The sequence below is a fragment of the Suncus etruscus genome, chromosome 7, assembly GCF_024139225.1.
Source record: "Suncus etruscus isolate mSunEtr1 chromosome 7, mSunEtr1.pri.cur, whole genome shotgun sequence".
Taxonomy (NCBI): Eukaryota; Metazoa; Chordata; class Mammalia; order Eulipotyphla; family Soricidae; genus Suncus; species Suncus etruscus.
In genome coordinates, this window is record NC_064854.1 from 598,229 (window position 1) to 624,459 (window position 26,231).

Consider the following 26,231-nt stretch of genomic DNA (forward strand, 5'->3'; position numbering starts at 1 on the left):
GCTCCATAAGAAGTATAATAGCTGAATAACAAATGCATGTCATTAAATTCTAATAATCCTTTATCAATTTATATTCAGTTCCTTTATATTTTTGTAGAACAATCAAATTCTTTGAACTAACCTTTAAGAAGGAGAGGTCATAATTCCTTTGCATATAGGTTATTTCCAAATTCCCAAGGATCACCTCACAGTTGTTGAACAATCTTTGGAAACTCAGAAAATGGTCTTCAAAGGTGCCCAACTGGGTCAGCTTATTACTTGTGCCTTGGCATACTGAAACAAAGGGAAAAAACAAACCACATAAAATTCCAAGTAAAGTAGAAAAAGCATTCCTAGACCAACTAATTTTCAGCAGCTTTTGATGGAATTATAATTAAAGGTTCAAAGGCAAGTAATATAATATATTTAAGTTTATGTTTTAATATATAATTCATAAAAAATTTTATCCTTATAATGTATGAGATTGTTAAAAATGTTAAAAGTTCGGGACTGGAGAGATAGCATGGAGGTAGGGCATTTGCCTTGCATGCAGAAGGATGATGGTTCAAATCCCAGCATCCCATATGGTCCCCCAGAGCCTGCCGGGGCGATTTCTGAGCGTAGAGCCAGGAGTAGTCACTGAGCGCTGCCAGGTGTGACCCAAAAAACAAAAACCAAAAAAAAAGTTAAAAGTTCAAGGAAAAGGGGTTGGAGCAGTGGTGCAGAGCAATAAGGCACTATCGCTGTAAATGTAGATCCTAATTTTATAATGCACCTTTCAAGGTAGGTAGCCTAGGACAGACCGCGTTTCGATCCCCCCACATCCCACATGGTCCCCCAAGCCAGGAGCGATTTCTGAGTAAGCCAGGAGTAACCCAGAGCGTCACTGGGTTTGGCCCAAAGAAACAAACAAACAAACAAACAAAACAGCTCAAGGAAAAATAGTTAACAATACTATGAAAAATTTTAAGGCAAGTAGCCTCAAAGAGTTTCAGGTGGAAAAATATATAAAGTATTTGAAGAGTATATTAAATGTTGATTTAGTAACTAAATAATGAAAATTTTAATTTATAAAAAGAGTATGTCACCTCATTGCATAGCAAAAATATTGACAAATATTTTACACTCTAGACAATAGCTTCTGATCACAAGATTATACAACTTAAAAGTCAATGGCAAGAATGTAAATTAAAAATTCAACTGATGGTCATATAAGATGACACCCCCCATCACCAGTGCAACATTCCCACCACCAATGTCCCAAATTGAAATCCAACAACAATCGTGTTTGTAACCAAGGTGTTTAAATAAAAATATTTAAAAAAAGAAAAAAGAAAATTAATAAATTAATAGCAATTATTGTTTCTTTAAAAAATTCAACTAATGGCCCAGGGATGAGCTCAACTGTAGTTCCGTTCAAGCACACACAATTATAACTCTGGAGACCCTCAACACACTTGAGGTGATCCTGGTGTTTCTTGATACTACAGAGCCTAATTTTTGGAGCTGATCCCCAAATCCCCCAACACTGCTTGGGAGTGCCTTCCCCCAACTAATTGTCTTAACAGAAAAAATATTCCTTTATAAATGAACATAACAAAAAGCAAACTTTATTTAAATAAAACATTATTTAGAAAACAACAAGAATTAAAAGAACCATTGGTAAGACATCCACATAGTGGGACACACCAAATGTGTGTCTTTTGCATTGTCTGTGCCCCCAATGTAAACCCACCTTACCCCAGGGATGTAATTGTTTTACCTCTCCTGCTAGTACACAAACTTGGCAAATATAGCTCCCTGATGTTTTATTTAATGTATCAAGCTTAATAAAAGAAAATTTTAAATGAGGACTATGGAAATACACCTGGTAACCTATACTTAAAAATAAAGATCATAAGAAAGTCATATTTACAAACCTGGCTCTTTAAAAGGCATGTTTAGGCAAACATGGCCAAACAAAGAGATTTGGGGCTTTTGAAGCAGGAAGCTCATTAAGTAACTCTACTTTGAACCAAAATTACCCCAGGAGTGAGGAAATAATGGCTTCTGGCTTTGGGGGTGAAATCTACAACTGGCCCGACTCTCCCATTCTGCAAATGTGTCAGTATAGTCAGCAGCAAGTGGTTAAATATGAGGCCAAAGTCAATGGCAAGCACCTTTTTTGGGAACTCTTTTTGAATTTATTTTTCTATTTTATAGATTTCTTTTTTCTCTTTCATGGGATTTCACATCATCTGACCAACTATTTCAGCACAAGCTCGGGTGCCATATAACCAATTCAAGGCATATACACCAACATGAAATGTGAAGTACTCTTCATGCCTTGTTTCCTCGATGGGGTGGGGTTTTTTCTCTTTTATTTTCTGTGGCCCTATTTGGGGGTGGAGAGGACTCACATATGAGAACTGACCAGATGGAGCCTCTGTCTACTGGCTTTGGGGCAACATGACTCTGGAATTCTTTCAGCGATAACTGGGGTCAACCTGACATCTCCATTCTGCTTTCATATAGAGTATGGGCCGCTTGGATTGCAATCTCAAAATTGGAATAGTTCTACAGAGTTGGCTGCAATGCATGGAAACGTAGCCAAATGATTTTCCAAGTCCCCTTTAAAGACTCGACCAAAGTTGGTGCAGGATTTTGACAGTAAGACGTGATTTTTGGGTGGCACTCAATGAAACAGACTGTTTTCTTAGAAAACAGACTCTACCTCTTAGGTGTGCCCAAGTGTATGCCACACCCCTCGTGACCACTGGGTGAACAGACTAAAACATGAGTTTGGAGCATATTTCACAAAATGTTTTTCAGTATACAGAGATAACAACAAAAAAGTAGCTTTTCATTTTCAGTGATCAAATATAATTAATAGCTTGTTAGCTTCTTTCAGCTAAGCAGCATACCCTCAAATCTGATTAATAAATAAGCTGATCAAAGCAGTATGGTATTGGTAAAAAGAGAATTTCTGACCAAAGGGTCTGGATAGAATATTCAACAATAAACTCCTTAGGATTATGGTCAAATAATTTTTGACAAAGGAGACGAGGACATGAAGTGAATAAAGACAGCCTCTTCAACAAATGGAGCATAGAGAAATTAAAGCTGGATACATATATCACAACTTACACAAAATTCAACTCAAAGTAGATTAAAGGTCTTGGCTGAAATCCAATTAGCAACATGTTTGTAGCAATAGCACTTAAATAAAGAAATTATTTTTTTTTATAAAAAAGACCTTGAGAAATGATCAGAATTTAAAAAGAAAATAGGCAGACGATCCAAGATCTGGACAACAAAGGAGTTCGATGGCAAAAGCTAAAAAATCAGAACCAAAAAATGGGATTACATCAATCCAAAAAGTTTGTATGTCAAAAGAAACACAAGATAAGACTAAAAGACAGCAAACTGAGTGGGAGAAAATATTTTCACTCAACACATCAGATAAAGTATTAATATCAGGATATACAAAACACAAAAATTAACATACTAGAATGTGCATGTGACAGATGCTAGGGGCTTTTTAAGGTGCCTATTATTTGAGCTGGTCATGTTCAGACCAGCAGATAAGCTATTCAGACATTGGATGTCAAACATGGCTACTTCTGTAAACATTTTTATGAAGCAGAAAAAGAAAAATGTCAGAGCAATAATACAGTGGGAAAAGCAGTTGTCTTGTAGGAAGCAAATCCAGGTTCAATTCCTGACACATCCAAACCAAGTTAGGAGTGATCTCTGAGCACAGAGATAGGAGTTTAACCCTGAGAAGAGCCAGGTTTGACCACAAAACAAAACAAAACAAATAGAGAAAGAAAGAAAGAAAGAAAAAAGGAAAAAAGAAAGAAAGAAATGAAGGAAGTAGGGAAGGAAAAAAGAAAAGAAGGGAGATATGGAGAATAAGAGAAAGGATGATAGACATTTAACCATGGAAAGCTCTACTTTCAGATTCTCACTTTCAGTCACTCTTCCACCTGCTTGAGGCTTTCCCGTTAGTCCCATATTTTTCCATCTTTTTCTCTCTTTTATTATCAGAATTCCAATTTAATAGTCATTCCTTCAGAAAACTCTGTTTTGAAATCAGATTCAAAATAAATAGTCTACTTTATAGTAAATATATATCACTCTACCCAGTGTTCTTTCCTTTCTAGCACTAATCACATCTTCAAACATTATTTGTGCATAGAAATAGGGACATATGTATGTTATTTGTTTATTCATGTGGAGAAAGATGGATTTTATAATACACTGTTGAATTGTTGGCTCTGATGCCTAAAAAGATATCACTGAATTGATGATTTAGATTGTGGAGAAAAGACTCTGCCTTTCTTGTTTCTGTGTCTAGTGACAGGGAGGAAGTAGGACATCTTAAAAGATTGTCAGTCCTCACAACTTTCTGGTTGATCACATAATATCTTTCTAGCCTAGGTAATATATCTGACTAAAATTTAAAAACTAAAGGAAATTTCTTCCCACCCACTTTCACACTGAAGAGATTTCAGAAATCTCAAGTCAGATGATACTTCTATATGGATTTTAAAACATTTACAGAAAAGATAGAGTTTGACAAGAGGTTTCATTATACCAGGGCTAGCCTTTTTTGGTGTCACTGAAACTATATTATGTGGCACTTTTAAATGTTATTATATACATATAAACTACACAAAATACAAAGAAATATAATAGAAGAAAATGCATCATTTTGTTAACAAAAGTCTTTTTTATAAACAGTGGAAGTCCGTTTTTTCTTCCTCATAGTTTCTGCATCTTTCAAATTTTCTATAGTTATATTAGCTTGTAATAAAAATTACTGGGAAATTTACAAAAAAACCTGCATTTTATAAGGTCAAGAGGAAGATGTTTTATTAAATATATTTTGAACAGAGAAATGGTCATGTACAAATGTAAGATGCTCAACATTTTACAGTATTCATGTTAAATTGCTTAGTGAAAAGCTTTTAAAGACTGGAAATACTTGAACTACATAAAAGCACCAGAAGGGCAGAAAATTTTTCATCACCTTGTATTATAGTTTCAGATAGAAACTATGATACCTTGCAAGGACAGATGAATTCCAAATGGTGAATGAACTTAAAGAGTCTCCAAGTTGCTTTATTTCTCTCCTAATATAGAAGTATACTTTTCCTAAGTTGGTTTGAGAGAATAAAAAAATATCTATCCCATAGAACAGTTACAAGGTATAAAAATAGTACTAGACTAGACCAAACTTATTTATCTCACATAACAGTTTGCAATAATAAGAAGTAGTAAATCTGTGTTGAGTCATTTAAAATAATTGGAAAAACAATAAAAGTAAGTACAAAGCAGCATTTAAATTTTCATTGTGGATTTTCAAAAAGGTTTTTTAAAATGGGGAAGCCTCATTATAATTGTATTTTCTTTATTTTCCAATTCTATTTTTATCAGTAGCCCCTTATATTTTATTTCATAACAACAATTCATAACATAAAGTATTCCCAAATTGTAGGTACACAAAAATAGCTGTCAATCTGAATGTGAATCTAATATCACAATTAAAAATTCACATATTTAATAAGTACTGTAAAATATTTAATAAATCTCCCTGAATATACTGGAATCAATATGTCAGACTTTGGCAAACTAAAGTAATTATCATTAAGTTAACAGGTTGAATATTTTCAAAGTATTTTATTTTTGAGTTGAGAAATAGAATAAGAAAATTGGCTGCTTTTCATTCCCATGATTTTGCTCCTAGTCATTAAAATAATCTCAAGGTAAGCATTTGATTTTTTAAAAAAGAGGACACTGAGGAGATATTTTACAGACTATGTCCACTTTTCAGCGACTTTGCTACAGTTTTGAACACAGAGAGCTATTTTATAAGGGAATATGAAATATGTTTCTGTGATGTGACCAAACATTTCTCAGAAGACTCTGATAGCATCATCACAGGGTGACTTCCAGCAATGGACCTCAATCCCATGTTCTCACTGGTTAAGAAGACTAGCTTGATGCATTGGGCAGGAGAGCTGTGGGAAGTGATGAGATCATGAGCAGTGAAGTGCTTCACAAATCAGATAATTCTCTAACAATAAATATGTCCAACATTGGACTTAGACTAGAGGAGCATTCATAGCACTAAACTTTTCCATCTGATTCTGTCCATGTTTCTTTGATACTATTAGTGAACTATTTCCATTCCACCCCCTGTAGTTCAAAAAGGACAAACTATACTCTAAAACACCAGATTTGATGGAATGTATTTAAGTATGAGAGTGCTTTAAAAATTTAAATTCTGAAATTATAAATTACTTTCAGTTTTTATAGCACATTGTCCAAAGGAGAAATAATATCATTCTAGTGTCCTAACAATGGAAACTGAAAATCTTAATTCACAGAGATGGTAATCTATTAGACTCTTTGATAGATAGTTGAATGGCTAGTAAATCATAAATGAATTTGACATATTCTCATACTATAAGAAATTTATTTGAACTAATGAAATACTATGCAGTCATTAGGAAAAATGAAGTCATAAAATTTGCCTATACATGGATAGATATGGAGACTATTATGATAAATGAAATGAGCCAGAAGGAAAGAAATAGACATAGAATAATCTCACTCACTTATGGAATATAAGAAAAATGAGAACAGTATGATAATAATACCCAGAGACAAAGAGACAAAGGTCAGGAAGTCCACCCGATGGTAGAAACCTTGCCATAAGAGCTGAGTGTAGCTAGAGTAGAAAAGGGACTACTAGGATAATGATAGATAGAACTAATCACTCTGGGCAAGAACTAGGCTCTGAAAGAGGAGAAACTAGCAGGCAAAGCACCCCTCCATTAACAATAGAGCAAGCCACAGTGTCAGAATGGAGGGTAGAAGGGAGAGAGAGAGAAACAGAGAGAAAGAGAGAGAAGCAGTTTGCCTGCCCTAGAGCAAGACAGGGGTGTAAGGTGGGAGTGGGAGGAAAATGGGAGGCATTGGTGACAATGATGGGAAGGACACGCTGGTGAAGGATGGTGTACATTGTATGATTTAAACCCAATAATGAACAATTTTATAACCATGGTGCTTAAATTAAGCAATTAAAAATAAGTAAAATAAAAATTTAGAAAGCACTGCTTTTTGAGTACCTAAAATGTGCCCGGAAACACGCTTTGTCTTGGCATCCGATATCTCTGACAATATGTGCCAGACTAAAATTCCTGGTAGAAAATGTATAAATCAGGTCACATCTCATAATCTACATCAGTTTCTATATAGTCTCCAAGTTATGATAATTGGTCAGAATATGACCCGAGTATTCCTTCACAATATACAATGCTTAATAGAATATTGGAATTTGTCTAAAATCTCTCTGTGAAAATATAAACAGAAATGGATTCAGTGTGCCTGGTTTTTCCTTTCTAGAGTGTAAATTCCTCCTTTATGGTCAGGGGCCTGTTTTTCTAATCTTCTACATTTCTTACTCATGTCCAGGGAATTTCTCACCACATATAGACATACTTTTAGAGTAGATAATGCTATTTCCTTTCAAAAGTTTTCAGGCCATTTAACTGCTTATATATATGATAATTTATATTATATTTTATTTATTATATTTTGTGATATTTCTTTGCTTCTGGCCTATTTCTTTGTTGCTTTCTCAGATTAGTACTTGGATCTACCAGTGAGGGGCAATATAGAGACAAGAATTAGGTCAGAAGTTGAGCTGATTGATTTCCCAAACTCTTCCTACATGGCAACCTCTTTCTTGGTCTGCCTGCTACCTGAATGTGGAGGAATGAAGGAGCCACTTTCTCATTGCCACAAGAATTATAGAAATTTGTAGGCTCACTGGGCTTGTCTGCAGACACCACAGAGAAAGAATACTGACATGAAAGAAGCTTGATGGAGAGTGTAATGGGCTACAACAGGGCTATCATGGGGCAGGCTGAGGGATAGGGTAAGTCAGGAGAAAACAGGTGGAAACAGGAAACAGAAATGCCACAAAAAAGATGGCATCAAAAGCAGTGTTTGAATGAGGATTTGACATTGACTGGTTAGAGTCCAAATGCCTTGTACCACCATCTTTCATCTCTGACTGAACTTGGTTCAGCAAGAACTGTAAGAGAAAAACAGGAGATCTGGTAGGCAGCATTGTGAACTCAAGACTCAGTATGCCTAACCCCTCAGCACCTTGAGTGAAAAGTTGCATTTCCTCAACAGCTGCCCAGAGGACAGCTCAATTCCATATCCAGAAGCTGCTTTTCCTAGACACACCTCAGAGCCTGTTCCCAGCAACATGCCATTCAGGTAAAGTGAGGCATAGATGAGTGATGAGATTGCTCTCCTCTTGACTCAGCCTCCACCTATCCCTTCTGTTTTACATTCTGCGTAGGTCCATATGATTCACCCCTAGTTCAAAGGTGGTGTTTCCAATTCCCTATGTGGTCCTATGGCAGTGTGTTTGTTGGTTGCCTTTCCTCCAGAAGGCATTTAGAACACCACAGGTGTTAAGAACACCACAGCTGGTGGAATCCTTATCCCCAGTGCTAAAGTGGACAACTCTACCTTTGCTCTATATTCTGCATCTGTGTCAAAAGATTATTTCTTTCCACACTCATTCATTTTTTTAAAATTTATTTTTGGTTTGTGGGTCACACCCAGAAGCAATCAGGGGTTATTCCTGGCTCTATGCTCAGAAATTGCTCATGGCAGGCTTGGGGGACCCTATGGGATGCCAGGCTTCAAACCACCATCCTTCAGCATGCAAGGAAAACACCCTACCTCCATGCTATCTCTCTGGCCCCACACTCATTCTTAAATTTATTTAATAAAGCAATATAAAGACAGTCACCAAGAAAGCATAAATAATTATTGCCGGGGCCCGGCGGTGGCGCAAGAGGTAAGGTGCCTGCCTTGCCTGCGCTAGCCTTGGACGGACCGCGGTTCGATCCCCCGGTGTCCCATATGGTCCCCCAAGCCAGGAGCAACTTCTGAGCGCATAGCCAGGAGTAACCCCTGAGCGTCACCGGGTGTGGCCCAAAAACAAACAAAAAAAAATAATTATTGCCTTGATGTAGCAAATTAGCCCACTGTATAGATGCATAAATGCAGAAAATAATCAGAATATTGCGAAGTCACACACTACAGCGATGCAGAGACACAATGGAGAGAAGAATCCCTAGTTAGGAAGAAATACTTGATAACTTTTCTTACCAAGCAAGTAAAAATAGGACACTGAAGGTCAGGGTAGAAAGGAAGTGGTCTCCAGATGCTAAGTGCCATGACCTTACCACTCAGTCCCACAACTGACAAAGTAAGAAAGTATTTTTGCCATTTCTCTGCTTTCCCCTCTGTATACTGTGCTATTATTCTACTTTAGGAGTACAAGTCATCTTTTTGTATTTGTCTCTCATCATCCATTGCAACCAGGTATTCATTCATTCTTATTTTTAAAAATTTCTGGAAGAGATTTGAAATTTGCAAGGAAATAAATTTTCAGATACAAATAGTCTGGTTTCTGTCATTAATAGTTTTTTTGCAAGCATGTCTGCAGAGAGACTCTGGGATATGGTGACAGGACATGTCCACTTCTAACTCAAGCTGGTCAAATGCTTTTAAAAAACTTTTCTTCAAATTGCCATGTTTAAAGAGACTAACCTCTCTCTCATGGCTTCAAGGCCATCTCTCTAAATAAGCACACATCTAATGTAGTTTACCCATGAGCATTAGAAATCAAGTATATATAAACAGCTGTTCCTTCCTCCCTCTAAAAACCCAAAGCAAAGGACAATAACAAAAATCTAAACAAGGGAGCAATTACTAACTGGCCAAGAAGAGGCCAAGACACGAGTGCTTCCTTCCTCCCCCAGTTCCTCTCCCACCCTAACTTTGCGGCACTTGCCACTGTAAGGTCAAGTCAGTTCATCAGCTAATCCGTTTGTTCTGAGTTCTTCTGAGGTTCTACTGTGTGAAGGGTCCTAAAAGTGGCATTCACAGAATTATAGAAAAGTCCAGAGCTGGTGTGTGTGTGTGTGTGTGTGTGTGTGTGTGTGTGTGTACATGTGTGTGTACGTGTGTGCATGCGCCGGATCACAGAGGGTTTCCGATGCTTCCCAGAGAAAGGGTAGATCAAACATGGAGTTCCACACTACCTCCACACATCAAACATGGAACTGTGTGCTTAGGAAGGAGTAGAAAAATAAAGCCAGGCTGTGGGGATGCCAAGGAAGTCCTCTGATGCTACAGGACCTTGGAAAATAAAGGGACTTGGCAAATGGGGTGGGATGTGTGGAGGTATTGAGCTCAGAGGGATATTTCTAAGCCACTTCTCAAGTCTGAACTTGATCCATGTTACTTTGGGCTGGAGTTGCTCAGTGTATATGTTACCTATTCTTTTTGCTGCTGGGACAAAAAAAGAACACTGAAAGAAAACCATCCCCCTAAAAAGATGAAGGCCAGTGAGCAGGGTTTGCTGTTGCTTGTTATCACGTTACAGAGAATGTCAGGCGCTCAGCAGTAGAGTCTGAACCAATACTTCATCTTTATGTCGTAAAGCATTTGAGAAAGAAGAACAGAAAAGTGGTGAGAAGCTCCCAACAGAAGCTCATCAGCAGAGTGATGAGCAATGGCACTTCGACTGGCACCTACTAAAAATGTTGAGAGACAAAGGCACTGTGCTTACAATTGGCTGAAATACTGAGTATTTGACTTTCTCTAAAAAACAAGAACTGAGGTCTCCTGGGAAGATCCATGAGACAAAAGAATCCCTGGTCAAGTACCTGATAGGCACAGGCCGGTTGGTATCAGTGAGATTGAAGTCAGATGTGCCTCAGGTCCCAGCAGGGATGAATGGCTTCCTTCCTCCCAAGCTCTCTCAGACACCGACCCCTCCAGCCCTTCTGCTTACACTCCAGTGTGTGTCCTGGCAAGAGGCCAGGATCTTCTGCCACCAGGAGAGGGACAGCTGGTGCTGACCAAAGATGACCTGCCTGCCTTGGTCACAGGGCCGAGCTTGGAAGGAAGGCAGCTGGGCCTATATCTGACCAGAAGGCGCTGGCCTGGCACTTCATACTGAGGAAGCCACACCTAATGTGTGCTTTGTAGGAGAATTCCCTCAAGAGAACTCAGCTTGCTGCTCAGAACATTTCCTCCTCTTAGTACTTTTTTTTTTCTCAGTAAGTAAAAGGCCTTGTCTGACCCTTGGGTGGTGGTTTCATAGCACAGAGTTGGATTTGTGTGCTCTGTGAATGCACATGTTTTTATTTAACAATTGTCTTAAAATGAAAATTTTTCCCCCTGCTCCTACTTTAATATTTTTTAAGTTTCATTTGAAAACGTGCAAGAGGAACTTGTAGCGAAAAGAAAGAAACGACAGATCTTGACCTGATTGGGTGCTGGGAGGGTCTTTCCTTAGCTGTTCTAGGGGCACACAGGCTGGGTTTCTTCCCCCCCCCCCCCCACACACACACATACACACGCCTGAAGAGATGGCCCTGAAAATGGAGAACCAGCAGCAAATGGACTCAGGTAAAGTTCAAGCCAAGTTTCTGTCACAGAAGAATATTCACTTTGGCTCAGGCCGCATTGCTTATAGCACATGGACTCAGTGAGGAGAGCTTCTCTGTTAAAAGTAACAGTTCTCAGACAGGACCATCTGGTATCAAATGGGTCCAGCAGCTGAGAAAAAAAGGGAGTAGATGATGAGAACCAGAGTACCCTCCATTCTGCCTGCCAGAAGTCTAAGATAGAGCATCTGGAACATCATTTAGAATGTTCCAGAGCAGGGGCAAACAAGCCTTTCCTGAGCCAAAGCAAAAGCTTCCTGTGTGCAAGTGTAGACTCTGTGTCCCCACTATTCAGTTCGGCTGTTGGAGTTCCAACAACCACAGACAATGAGATGGAATGGCCTAGTCTATCCCATGTCAATGAAATCTTACATACAAGAATAGGAAGGAACCAATCCAGATCTGACCCAGGGGGCTGAATTTTGCCAGTTTTCTGTTAGAAGAAAGTCTATTAGGTACTTGGGAGTATATGGCCAGAATCGCCTTTAGTTGGTATTTTCTACAGAGGTCCTCAAACTTTTTAAACAGGGCCCAGTTCACTGTTCCTCAGACCATTGGAGGGCCAGACTACAGTAAAAACAAAAATTATGAACAAATTCCTATGCATACTGCATATATCTTATTTTGAAGTGAAGAAAAAAATGGGAACAAATACAATACGTGGCCCTCGGGCAGTAGTTGAAGGACCACTGTTAGAAGAGAGAGACTGGTTAAATATTTCATTTCTTCCAAACTCTTGACTTTTGTTTGATACCATAAACAAGGAAAGGAACAAGGTAAAAGGAGCCAAGATGTGAAAGCAACAAAGAAGGCTCAGCCAGGATGAAGAACTTCATATTTTGTCATGAACTGAAGATAGAAGATGCTAACAATGAACATGACATACAGGCTCTGGGCAGTTTTGAGAGAGTGTGTGTGTGTGTGTGTGTGTGTGTGTGTGTGTGTGTGTGTGTGTATGTGTATGTGCATACATTTGCGTTCTGTGGGAGTGTTGAAGTTTGAGGCATTTTGCACCTTTAGAACTAAATTTCCAACTCACCTTTCCCATTCCCATAACATTGGGGAATCCTAGCTTCCCAACTTCATTCTCCTCTCCTGTCCTGCGTGATCAGAGCTGTAATTCTGCTGAGTCTGTAAATCCACCACTCTGGTATTTACAATTCTGCTTCATAATCATTCTTTATATTAATCTAAAACACATCTTCTGGTTGGTTCTAGGGGCACACAGCCTGGGTCCCCCCTCCCCCCTCCTGAAGAGATGGCCTTGAAAATGGAGAACCGGCAGCAAACGGACTTAATGTACGTCTTAATATAGACACAAGTTAATTCATTTCTACCTTCAGCTCTGCAGATACTTGAAGGCAATGCTTACTCCAAACACAATTAGTTCCTCCTCCTCAGGCTCCTGGGAATCCACGTGTGTGGCCTCCTTTCCCAGTGACTTCCTCTGGAAAAACTCACCATCCGGCTTCTTGGGACCTGTGGTTGGCTATTGAGCATGCACACTGGTTCATACTTGGGTGGCGAGAGTATTCTCTGTCTTACAGCACTTTCTGTCTCTTTAAAGAATGTCATCTGAGAACAGCAGATCTTGTGTTTCCTTTGGCTTTCCTTTAGTTTACTATTGCAAGAAACTCAGCAATTCTGTGAAATTGCTGAATATCGTGGAATTACAGAAATATCTGTGCTAGCACTCTATGCAAGTTTTCAGCAGGCTCTATTCACTTCTCTAATAACGAATTTGGCATTTAATAATTAATTTAATAAATATATGGCATATTCACAAGGCAAATTTCATATCTCATTTTCAAGAAATTTTTCTTCACTTTTTCTCTTATGTTTTTACCTTGTTTATTCATATTTTGTAATTATCATGTTAAACACCTTTCTTAAAAAGTGCAATGACCAAGGTGAATCTCTTCCACCATCACAGTAATTCTGTGTCAAAGCTTACTGGACAAGATTTCTTTATCTGAACTAAGAGACCATTTGAATGTTTTCCTCGGGATGATTAGAGAATAATTATCAGGCACTACACGTGGTGCTTTTGATTATCACAAGTGTCCTTAAGCACGCAGGTACAGTTAAAGGAGGTTACAAGAACGCCCTGCGCTATGTGAAAGCTCTGTTCTCTCGCTTTGTCTAGGAGATCCTGGGTAAATAAAGGGGATGGAAGTTGGGACCGAAGCCAAGTACAGCTCTAGAAACCACTATAATGAAAGCTATTTACCCCCATAATATGTCTAAGCACCGAACCCAGCCTCAATCATCACTCCAGGACATGGGAAATCTTTTCATCTGTTCTTGTGCCAAGCCTGGCTTCCCTGGCTGTCCCATTCAATCTGACAGAACACGTTGCTAGAGATAAAGTCATTCTTGCCTGGCACCCTGAGGCTCTGCATGTCCCGGCAAAGCTGGAGCCCTGTGAAAATGGTGTCCAAGGGCTTTCGATAGTGGTAGGCCTAGGAATACTACCAGGGATATACTTCTATCTGTAATCTAAAGCACTTTCTTCACTTGTTTTTGATTCGAAGAAAATATGCTTAAGGCCAGTAAAGAGAAGTAAAATCTGTGTCCTGTATCTTCATGAAGCTCATCCTTTGGCTGTTTGCTCTGGAATAGTGTCAGATATTTACAAAGGGGGTGGTGGGGTAAGAAGTTCTTCCTGAGGGGCTTCTGGAGAGCGTCCCAGTGAAGAATTTCTGTTCTCTTGAATGACCATTCAAATCAGATTGTTTTTCCTGAAAGCTGAGAAAGTTTTCTACACAAGCATTTCTTTGTAAGCTCAATTAACTTTTACAATAATTTGTGCTTTGAGTTTCAGAAATACAGATGTTGTGTGGGTGGTGGCAAGAGTGAGGGGGTGGAAATGGGCGGTGGAAGGGCAAGACTAGTGATGTCTCCCCTGTGGAAAATGTGGGAACACTTTCTTTTATGGGAAAAGCACATCAGGCTTTGGGGTCACTGAAACATCTGGAAGGTTTGTAGAACAAGTGGAAAAAGCATGGCTGTTAGTGAAGAGGAGGCCCGACTGGGTCTTCTCCCAGCTTCCTGACCTCTTAATGAGACCCAGATCGTTGTGGCAAGGGTATCTGGAATTGCAGTTTTACATTTGAAAACAGTCCAAAATCGGGTAGCAGAACCAAGCTACTCACCAGATTGCATCTAGCTAGTTCAATTTGCAGATGAAATGCAAGACCAAAAATGATACACAACAATTCAAGTCAATATGGCTATGCCTATGGCTAAGGAAGTCTTCTTACTTGACAATGAGTTTTCACTAGGGAGTGGCTCTTACCATGAGGAATATGCTGGTGCCCCACGTCCCCTTGCTAAGTGTATTTGATTATTGTTTTGTGTTGATTTGAGGTTAAATGAGGGTGTTTAGGTTTAGCTGGATATTTGTGGTTATTTTATAGTATAATTCCTGAGTACACTTTATACCCTCAAATCCCACAATGTTAATGAATGCCTCACACATCCTCCCACAAAGAAAATAACACTTGTGACAAATACTTTACAGCTTAACTTTGCAAATAATTTAGACTTCTAATTCCCATCTAATTCCCACCTACCTTTAAATCATTAAAACATTAGAAACAATAAGATAACTACAATGGTTCAGGCTGTGCATTATGAAGGTACTTGTAATATCTGAAAACATGTGGCTTCCAGCACTGAGAATACTCCCCTTATCCTTTATCCAGTGAGCATTCATTGCTGGTCCAGTCCATGAAGGCTGCCTATTGGGGTAGTTCTTGGAACTAGCTCTGGGGCCACCATGACTTTAGCTCAGGCAACTTATGGCTCCTGACCTAAGTCAGGAGTCTCACTTTCTTCATCTGTAGAAGGAGGATAAGAGGAGGCTGCCTTGTGGGGGTGAGTATTAGGATTGAATCGCTACTCTCCGAAAAGCAGCGACTGACACGCATTGTCATTATAATCACCAGTCCTGTCATTATAATCAGAGTGTTCCAGGGACCATACTGAGTCCAGGGACTTGGTGGCTATACTCTTCCTACCTTACAACACTGAAAGTCCAAGAGGAAGATAACTGCCAGGTCATGGAACGATGTAGCACAGACGTGCAGCTGAGACACTAGTTATGAAGGTGGGCGAATCTTGATACTTGCCCCAGTCCTTAAACAAGGCAAGATTTGATGGCAGTCATGAAAGGGAGCAAATAGGGACAAAGGAAACTTGAGTCACTGATCCACTGTGTGAGAGCCTTGGGGGCTTTTGCAAGGAAAGCTGATAAGAAATTCTACTTAGCTGGACAGAGTCTAGTGGGAAACAGCTGTGACAGTCAGGCCAAGGGTGGTTGCAAGAGTCCAGTCCCTGAGCCAATAATCTTCAGATTCAAGAGAAGTCATAGACAAAGTTGCAAGAAAAGAATATGCTCACAGAATATGTTTTCACAACACTTGCTGCTTTGTGAAGAAAAACCGGAGATGGTCGTCAGAAGTAGTCATATCTATAAGAGCAAACCAGAGATAATGGAGATGTTCTGCACCTTTCCCCACCAGTACAGATATTTTGGAAGGTTGGGCTAATGCAAGAGGCTCCTCTGATGATGAAAAATAGGTAAAAGAGATTCCTGGGATTTATCTGCACCATTTATCACAGCTTACATACAAATCAATGTTCTTCTCAAAGCCTTAATCACCTAACAAACATCAGCACAAGTCCTGCAAGAATTGTTACTCCAGAGCATGGAAGTAGAGGAAGAGCCAGCACCGCTATGCTGGTATGTAGTACAGTTGGTGATAAGCTCTGCTGTGGAATGTCCTGATGACACTAACATATCCATCTAGAGAACTTATTATCTCTGGTTCTGCAAGTCCATGATGAACTTCCTCTACTTTAATCAGAATGATGAGGCATGATAAAATGCCCAACAGGCAGCAGAATTTGTACCTGGAATTGAGAACGGCCATATTTTGTGGCCATTGCTCCCTTTTTTGTTGTTGCAATGATCAGGAGCTGTTTGTTTGATTGTTGTGCTTGCACACTCAATTTTCAGGCTACCTGGGCTGGGACTGCACATCAACGAGCACATGGTTTTGTTGTGGCATCTGGGACTGCACGGACTATGCCAGCAGGACTGAGCTTGGAGATGTGAGACAATGCCAGAGAGCAAGCATCTAGCATCATACCAGCAAGGCCAAGTACTCTACCACAGAGTCAGACCCTTCAGCCTCAGGAGACATTTGCCTTTCCAAGTACAAAACTGGAATGTTGGAACTAGTATTGACAACAAGAAATATCAGAACCTAGATTACAAGAGATGACTTTGAGTTAAATCTAGCTATGAAAAGAGGAGCTGCATGTCCTTGATGGTAGCTGGCCTTTCCCCCCATGGCTGTGAGTGAGAATAGTCTAGAAATTGAGGACTTTCAAGAGGTGAAGGCTTCTAACTTTCCTTTTAGGCCCCAGTCACCTAAGGGACCCTCCATGACTATTAACTCACAATGACAATCCAGATTGCCTAGGTTCATAGTTATTCATAGAAGACCGGCTATAATTTTCCAGGTGTAACCATGAAATATCACAATCAACATTATCACTTTAATATTTAAGTTTTCCATCTTCAAAACTGAGAAATATATGTCAGAGCCAAGCAAACCTCCGGTGCACCCGTCTCCAGAGCCTCATGACTAATAAAGCACTCCGTCTTAAGTTTTAATGATTTAATCCATTTTATATCCAATAAGTTTTTACAAAATCCTCATAGAGATCTGATGTATGCTCATATCAATAAAACATGCTGAAACAGACCTTTTGTATTTATTTGAAGCTGCGCAATATGTCACACAGACACTTTATACCAATAACACAGGGGGAATTATCAACAGGTCTGGACATTTTAAAACTATGAACCAGAGCAAAATACTTTCCCCTGTGATTTGACCTATGGCTTTATTGTTGGGATACACTTACTTTATATACATATATGTGTATATATATATGTGTATATGTATATGTGTGTATATGTATATGGAGCCAGGCACTGATCCAGGGAAGGGGAGATAAAGAAGGTATGGTAGTTGCCCCTTGCAGGGAGCTGAAAGGAGGTTCTGTGGGCAGGGCACTGAAAACAAATTGAGGGAACACCACTGACTGAAGGTATGTGGTGAGAAAAGGCTAAGACTGAAAATACAGGAGGTACAAATAAAACTTTGTCATGAGAAAATATAAAGACTGAAGACTTGTTTCAAGAGTTTGGGAACAAAAAGGTGATGACAAAGAAATGTGGGCACCTGATCTCTGTAGTGGCTCAGGTTCAGGTTAAGGCCTCAGGGATCTTAGGAAGAAAATTCAAAGTTTTGTGCTTGTTTCAAAAAGATTACTTAGTAAATTGCTATCAATTCTTCCAAAAGGTGAGCTCAGATCTACTTTTGCTCATCGTTTCTGGACAGTAAACAGCCTCTAATGTGGACTGAAGTGACTTGAATGTTCTGAACTGACCTTTTATAAAATAAAACTGAACTAAAACTGTCAGTCTGAAAAATATCGTTTAAGAGCACAGCATGAGCCCTATCCTCCTGATACGTTTTCAGTACCCAATACAGCATATACATTAGAATAGGATGGCAAGGAGCCATCTACCCAACATAGACTTCACTGAGGTCAAAGTCTCAGTCAAGGTCATCACATTACCTGGACGACAAATGCACTTAGGTAAGTGAGTCACATGTAGCATACACATGACAGCATCATTTAATGCCTGTTTACTCCAGTAAGAGGAAAGTTTTAATATTGACTTCAATTAACAAGTCATTCAGAAAGCTTGATGATTTAACAAAAGGCAAACATAACCCATTGTGCTGAAAATGTTTTCTAATTTCCAGACTGTTTGTAATTCTCAAATTAGGAGAGATGAAGTGGAGACGGGGAACAGGGCAAGAAAGGGCCTTGTAATGGATAGGAAGATAGAGCAACAGCAAGTATGGCTACTGCCAGCTGATGACTAACTAGTACAATTGAAAGTTCTGGAAGGACAGAGCCTTTGTGACTTTTCCATAAAGATGCCTAAGACACCTTCTAAAGGTCGCAGAAACACCACTGACTGAGCAGAAGGAAGGCACGTATTCCCATTGAACCTAAACATGCTGGCTCTCAAATTCTGGTTTGGGCAGTCGGGGGAGTGATGTGCTTTTTGTACCTCAGTGGGAATGCATTTGTAAGGAGGCCAGGGCAGAAAAAAGCCTTTTTATTTTTCCATGAAGGTATATGAAGTGTGTGTGTGTGGTGCTGGTGGGGTGGGGTGGGGGGACTCACTTTGTTTATGGTATCTGAGTCTTTTGTTGTTGTTTTTGGGGGACTCTCTGAGCTGCTCAGGGGTTACTCCTGGCTCTGCATACCTGGTGGGCACAGGGTATGCTGGGGGGAGGGGTAATTGAATCTGGGTTGCATGCATGAGGCAAATGCCCTACTCACTGTACCATCTCTCTGGCCTCTGGCATCTGAGTTTTATCTCTAGATCTACTCATAGCAATAACATCTATGCAGTCTCAGAGGCCTGGCATTAAGCATTTTCCAGAGAGGACAGTGTTCAGCTGGGGGCTGTGTTACCCTGCACAGTTGAGATATTTCCCGATGTTGTAACACTTGGATCTGGTTTGTGGAATCTTCCCTGCTTTCAAAACAGATGACCTCTCACTAGAGGATTCACTTATCTCGTTCCCCCTGGCCCTGTGAACCAGCCCAGCAAAGTCCTAACTTGTAACAAACAGGCAATTCACTCCAGCAGAAACTAGTTATCTAATCTCCCAAAAATGACACCTGGCAAGCTTCTAACTATAAAGCCAGTTGATTCTTCTCCATCCACATTTCTTCCAACAGGCAATATTGATAATGCCTTTTAAGTAAAAAACTACCACAACCAATGGAAAATAAAAAAGAAAGAATAATAATGAGATGAGGCCTGATGAGCAGCCTCCACTCCTCTTGATGAGCATTTTAAGATGTGACAACAATGTTCTGAAGAGAACAAATAAGCAATCAAATGTTTATTGACCCCAATATGTGGCAGCCCCATTTCTGTGGCTGAGCATACATAGGTCTCTGCCTACAATATAAAGCTGGATTAGGAAAAAAGACACGACGCCTCTTATCAACAGCTGATTCAGATGGAAAACTGTGTATTGGGCTTTCAGGTGGGTAATTTCTACATACATGTCCTCACTATTATCAAACTTTTTTTTCTCCACTAAAGTAAACAATTTTCAAATAAAAGAATGGGAGTGATTGTCAAACCAAGAAACTACTTCCTCTGGTCATTAATAAAGTTGCTCAATAGCCATGTGTGAGCTGAGTCATTCTTACAGAATACCAGAAGGCAGATGAATAAACAAGTTCTTCCTTTTTCCGTGTAGAAAAGAAATACACGTGTGTAGATAGACATGCACGGGCAAGCAAGACACTCATACTTCCGACATTGGACCGGAAACTGCAAAGAGATTCATCTAACCTGTGACCCTTATACCAGGTGGAACAACATAGGACTGATAAAAGATGGACCAACACAGGAGACAGAGAAAGAACAGTCTTGTACGGGCCCAGTTGGATGGCCTTGTTCTATCTAAACTTCAAGAAACCAAAGCATTTCCCATTGGTCTCTCGCATTCCAGTTAGAACCCAAACCTCAGTCAATCTGTACTTTAGCAACTCATCAGAAGACTTCTCAAACCTTGATTGGTGTATAAATGACAATCTACATAGTGAAGATATACATTCAGACATTAGGGAGCCTAGAAGTGGTTGCTGACAATGATGGAGCATGTCTTTTGGATAGGTGAGGCTATTCTAAGGCTAACATGGAGAGATTCAGGGCTCCTGAGAATGAGATAAGGTGGTTGTAGTCGCATGAAGATGCATGTTAGTACTATAAATGCTGAAGACAGGCAAGGGAGAAACATGCAGCAGATGCAACACCCAGAGATGGTAGCGGACTGTTCTTGGACCCTTTCCCTGGGAAGTTTCTGTGAAGTTGTTAGAATAGAGACAATTTTCTGATGAAATTCTGATGAATTTCTGATAAAATTTTCTGATGAAATTGGGTAAGAGGGGAAACAAACTGCTATTCTCTGTGAGTAACATAGGTTGCTAGGATAGGATCTCTTGATTACATGGAAATTCTAGTGTCTAAGCAAAAAGAATCATGTCTGAAGCAGCACAATTTCCATTTATTTCCCTTCAGCAATCTTGACGTCTATTTCACAAACATACACACATATTGGGTTCAGTGTGATAAATTGCTACGTATACAAATTGTGGAAAGACAACCTAGTCATGTAATTAACAAACCTATCCCCTCACACTGTTGTTCTGTGTTTGTCTGTGTGTCTATGTTGACAATGCTTAAGATCTATCCACTTGGTAATTTCAAGTTTAGCAACATAGTATTATTAAGTAGGAACCCCAGACAATAATTTTTATAATCGAGATAACTATAAAAACTTAATTTTTGTTAAAATTTATGGTATTATGTACAAAGTTACTATTCCTCACCACCCAGTAAGACCCTCTCCCATGACCCCTATGCCATCTGCAGTCTCATCTTTATTTACCCCCCCCACACACACTACTAGATCTCAGGTTTTTTTTTTTGGGGGGGGTCCACACCTGGCAGTGCTCAGGGGTTACTCCTGGCTCTATGCTCATGGTCCTGGCAGGCTTGGGGGACCATATGGGATGCTGGGATTCGAACCAACGTCCTTCTGCATGTAAGGCAAACGCCTTACCTCCATGCTATCTCTCCGGCCCCATGATCTCAGTTTTGTAATCCACGGCAAAAGTTTGTTATCATTTGATGTGATCTATTCCCTGGATACTTTTCTATATACAACAGATGAGTGAAATCATCCAGCATGTATCTGTTCCTTTTCAATTAATTTTATTTAACATGATATATAGTACAACAAACTATGATCTTTATTTTTGTTATAGCATAGTATTCAACTGTGTACATATGCCATAGATTCTTTATTTATGAATCTACCATTGGGCACTTGGATTGTTTCTCATACGGCAATAGTACTAAGTTCTGTACTGCAATGAACATCGGTGCTTAGTTATCGTTTCAAACTAGTATTATTGTGAAGAAGTACTGAGATTTATGAAAGTTCTATTCTTATTTTTTGAGGAATTTCCATACTGTTTCCCAGTAAGGCTGGGCCTAATTACATTTCTACCAATTGGGAATGAGGGTTCCTTTCTCACCACATCCCTGACCATAGCTGTTTCCAGACTCTTTTATATGCTTATTAGGCCATTGTATGTTTTCTTTGGTGGTGTCTGCTCAACAATTCTCCCCATTTTTGATGAGATTATTCCGTTTTTGTTTTCTTTGTTGAACTTTGTGACTACTTTATAAATCTTTGGTATCTGTCCATATTTTTATGTTATGTGAAAATTTTTTCCTCTGTGGCATATCTTTTTATTTTAATTTGAGTTTTCTTTGCAAATAAAAATATTTTAACTTGAAGACTGTAAGTTAATATTAAAAAAGATAAACTAGGAAATAAAAATATTTCATATTTAATGTGTTAGAAAAACACTGTAAAAATGAACATTCTACCTAATGATTGATACAGATTCAATGCAATCTCCAACAAGATTCAAGGCCTTAGAACAAAATCTACTAAGAAGTTTCTGGAAGCACACAACTTCTCAAATAGGCAAAGTAACTTAGCAATACTAAGACTGAGATATTGCATTTCTTGACCTTAAGTTTGTTTTTTTTTATAAAGCTATGATAATCACAACTGTGCTGTTCTGGAATTAAAATAGATTCTCAGATTAATGCAACAGAATTGAAAGCCCAGAGATTAAAACCTTAGATTTACAGACTGTTGATCCATGACAAAGGAGTTGAATGCACAAAATGAAGCAATGAAAGTCTCTTCAACAAATGGTGCTGGAAAAACTGGATAACCCACTTGCAAAATAATGAAGTTGAGGCTGAAGAGATAGTACAGTGGTTGGTGGATACTGACCTTACACTTGGCTGACCTGGGTTTGATTTTTGGGAGTCCCCCAAGCCCTGCCAGGAGTGATCCATGAGCATTATCAAGTGTGGCCCGAATAGAAATGAACAAAAATGTATCTTGAACAATATGTCATATCACTCACAATCACTCCTTTGATAATTCAAAGTGGATTAAGGACCTCAAGATTAGACAAGAATCCATAAAATACACTGAAATAAACATAGACAGAAATTCCAGGACACAGACCTCAGAGTTATCTTCTGTGATTTGACTCCAAAAGAAAGGGCAATAGATAAGTGGGAACAGATGAAATTCAAAGGGTTTGCATGGCAAAAAAAAAAAAAAAAAAAAAACCCAAAAAAACAAAACCAAACAAACAAAAAAACAAACCACAGAACACAGACATTTAAGAAATACTACAAATGCAGCATAGGTATAGGTATAAGAAAAGAAAGATTATGCTTTACAGACTCTCAGCAATTTCACTCATAACTCAACAAAAATGATTAGACCTTTACACTGTGTGAAAGAAAAAATAAATAGCACTAATTATAATTAGTTGAGAACTCTTTCAGAAAGCTCACAATCATGAACTAAAATTTAATTCTGTAGCTTTAATAGACCTAGAGGATAAGATATTCTTCCAAAGGTAAAACTAATGAATTTCTTTCTCTCAATGATAAACATGCTAACATTTTATTTGTAAAAGAGTAAATTGGGGTTGATAGCAGCAGTTTTGTTTCAGTCACACTCTACCCACAGATATATGGACTCCTGGTTTCTCTCCTTAATTCTGGAGGGAGAATTTATTAAAATTTTAAATGAGATAAAAAAGTTTGAAATAAAATCTGAAAGTTATACTCTATCTTTCCTAATGAATATTAAGTGAAACTATACGCTCAATCTATCTGCTAGTTTGCTATGAAGAAAAAAATCATGACAAAGATTCTGTGCCATGTTTGAGGTGATTTCGATGATAAATAAACATTTATTGCTTTCATATTCAGCCCTAGAGTTTCATGCTCTTCTAGGAGCAAGGGGAAGCCAGATCAGAGTCCTCAGTCTCGAGAGCATGTACCCCATTATTCAGAATAAGTGAGTGATTTTGTGGTACCAATGCTTGCGGATTTGAAATGTTTGAAGGGTTGGCCCGTTTTTCTACTGAACTTGCTAGTTCCCACTCATTGTAGGAGTTCATTGGGTCCTTACAGGATAACTAAAGGTAAGGTGTTAATCCTTCCAGACAGGTGCTGACTTGCTTCCTAATGGATTCTTTGGTTACCTATATTGTCTATCTTGCCCTTTCAGTTTTGACAAAACTAGAAGCATATCATTCTGAGTATCTTAAGAAGACAAGTGATGGATTGATTCATACATATTTCACTTGTGCTAGACACTTAACAGTGGAAATATGAAAATGTCATTATAGTGTATTTCTCCTTTGGGTTTAAAGATGCTAAATGTACATGACGTCTTTCTTCCCAAGTTGGGTAGGATGCTACCTTTTCTCCATTTTTTAGGAGATCTCAAGCAATTATGTCTTTCATGGTCTTAGCTCTGATGTCTTCATCTAAACATCTGCTTGGTTTTCCTGTTTTCAATGTCCAATCTTTGAAAATCCAAGGACTTACCCTTTACTAGTGGTTTTTGCATAACCAAGAAATCACTCCTTATTATTGAGCACACACATTTACAAACTTGGAGACTAAGAATTTTAATTTTCTGAATGCTTTACTAAGGTCATACTTCAGAATAATTGGGAAAATTATTCAAAGAACTCTCAGAAACACCACTCTGAACTGCTTTTGGGATTCAGAGGTTCTTTTATTAGGGTAGGCATGCTCACAGGGAAGTTTCATCTTATTCATACCACTCTATCTTAGCATCAGATGTTCTCCAAATGCAACAACCATGGCCAAAAGTTTTCTAGTTTTTAACAAACCAGCCTATTTGTTAATTTTCTTTTTAGCTAAACTATAACAGACAAATATGAGAGTTGCAAAGTAGGTTTCCCCAGAGGAAATGCCCTCCCTCCTAGCTAGCTACATTTATAGTGTGGGATGGGTGTTATGGCATCTCATTCATCCACATCCTCATTCAATAAACATTAACTGATCTAGAAAGGTGGAAAGCAAACCTCTAACCACATCCCTATCCCACTTTATAGACCATTTAAATCAAAAGCAAATAAATAAGTTTCCTACTGAACTTGCTGAATAGTTAAGTCATTTGGAAGGCATTGTTTTTATGGCAAACAATTTGAATATAATAGCAAGCAGATATCTGAAATTATTTTCCTTATCCAGATTGCCTAAAAGAAAAATCAGGGCCTTATTTTTAGAAGTCCCACACATTGAAGAACTAGTCTTAATGCCTGTATTCTGGCTTAGTATCTTCTTTTAGTGTCAGCTTTTGGTGTCACCCTCTATGATTTTAGGAATGGCCATGGGAAACAGTTACATTTTTCAGGAAGGAAACAAATCAAAAAGAAGACATGTTGGTTCCCCATGTCTCCTCACTGTTGTGGCTCAGTCACCCAAAACCTTCTTGTTTTTCTGTAAGTTTTTTTTTTTTTGTAGTAAACATGATTTTGAACTTCTTAAAAACACTAAATCTATAGAAAGAGAAATTATGTTGATTCTAACTCATTTCAGGTATGGGCTGTTTTCAACATGCCACTTAGTCTTCACTCAATCCTTTTCTTTATTAAAAGTTTACAAAAGGAGGAACTGATGTAAACTATGACATTTGGCATGGAGTTAAGGTATTTATCTTCCATAACATTAACCCTAGATCAAATCCTTGGTATCACATACAGTCCTCCACTTCCAGAGGTTTACTCCTGCTTACAGAATCAGGGGTAGCCATTGTTGCTATTACTGACCAAACAAACAAAAACATAACATCAGTCAGTTGAGAAAGGCAGAAGCAATATTGACACACACAAGTCCGTCTGAATCGCTGGCTTGTATGGTATTCAAGAATCCCTGCTGCTTCTTTGGCATTAGAGCCATATTGATGAATCTGAGAAAGCTAATGCATGATTGAAAGGTTAATTAATGATAATTTTTCATTAGATTTCCAGAGAACACACTTATTGTTAATAATGAAAAGAGGAAACTAGACAACTAAAGAGTTGAGGGCAATCTAGAATAAATGGAATACAAAAGTGTTTTAGGTGGATTCCAGCTTGCTAAACTCCTTTGAAAAACTAATTTGTTTGTTTATAGGTCAAACCTGACAGTGCTCAGGGCTTACTTCTGAATCTGTGGTCAGGAATTAATCCTAGCTGTGCTTAGGGGACCATATAAAGTGTTGGGGATTGAACCAAAGTTGGCCACATACAAGCAGCCCTTTTACTCCATGTCCTATTTCTCTGGTCATGGAAAACTTTTTTGCAAGATACATTAAATTAGACAGCAGACTCAGGGTATGCAGAAGTTCCACGTGTAGTAAAGAGAAATGCCCACAAAAGACGTGCGGCAACACTTCTCCACTTAGGCGGCAAAGGAAAAGGAACAGCTCTGTGTCTGTCACACAGCTAATGCACTCTTAGTCACAAGAACAAAATGCCAGTAGAGAGGAACACAGACAAATCCTAAGCACTAGACATCGAGAGAAAAGCCAGACACAAAAAGTGCAGGTGGAGTGTGTCAATGACATAGGAGACAGAGCTTGCTGGCCTGGACTGAACACTGGTTTCAAAAGGGTGCTGGAATTG

The 26,231-nt window shown here is 38.9% G+C and overlaps 1 protein-coding gene across 1 annotated transcript in view; it reads right to left on the minus strand.

Annotated features, from left to right (window-relative positions):
• EGFR (epidermal growth factor receptor) overlaps positions 1-26,231 on the minus strand; it is a 229,724-nt gene that overhangs the window by 89,081 nt on the left and 114,412 nt on the right. The window contains exon 2 of the mRNA XM_049777187.1: positions 122-273. Coding sequence (XP_049633144.1) covers positions 122-273 — 152 coding nt within the window. The remainder of the gene's footprint in view (positions 1-121; positions 274-26,231) is intronic.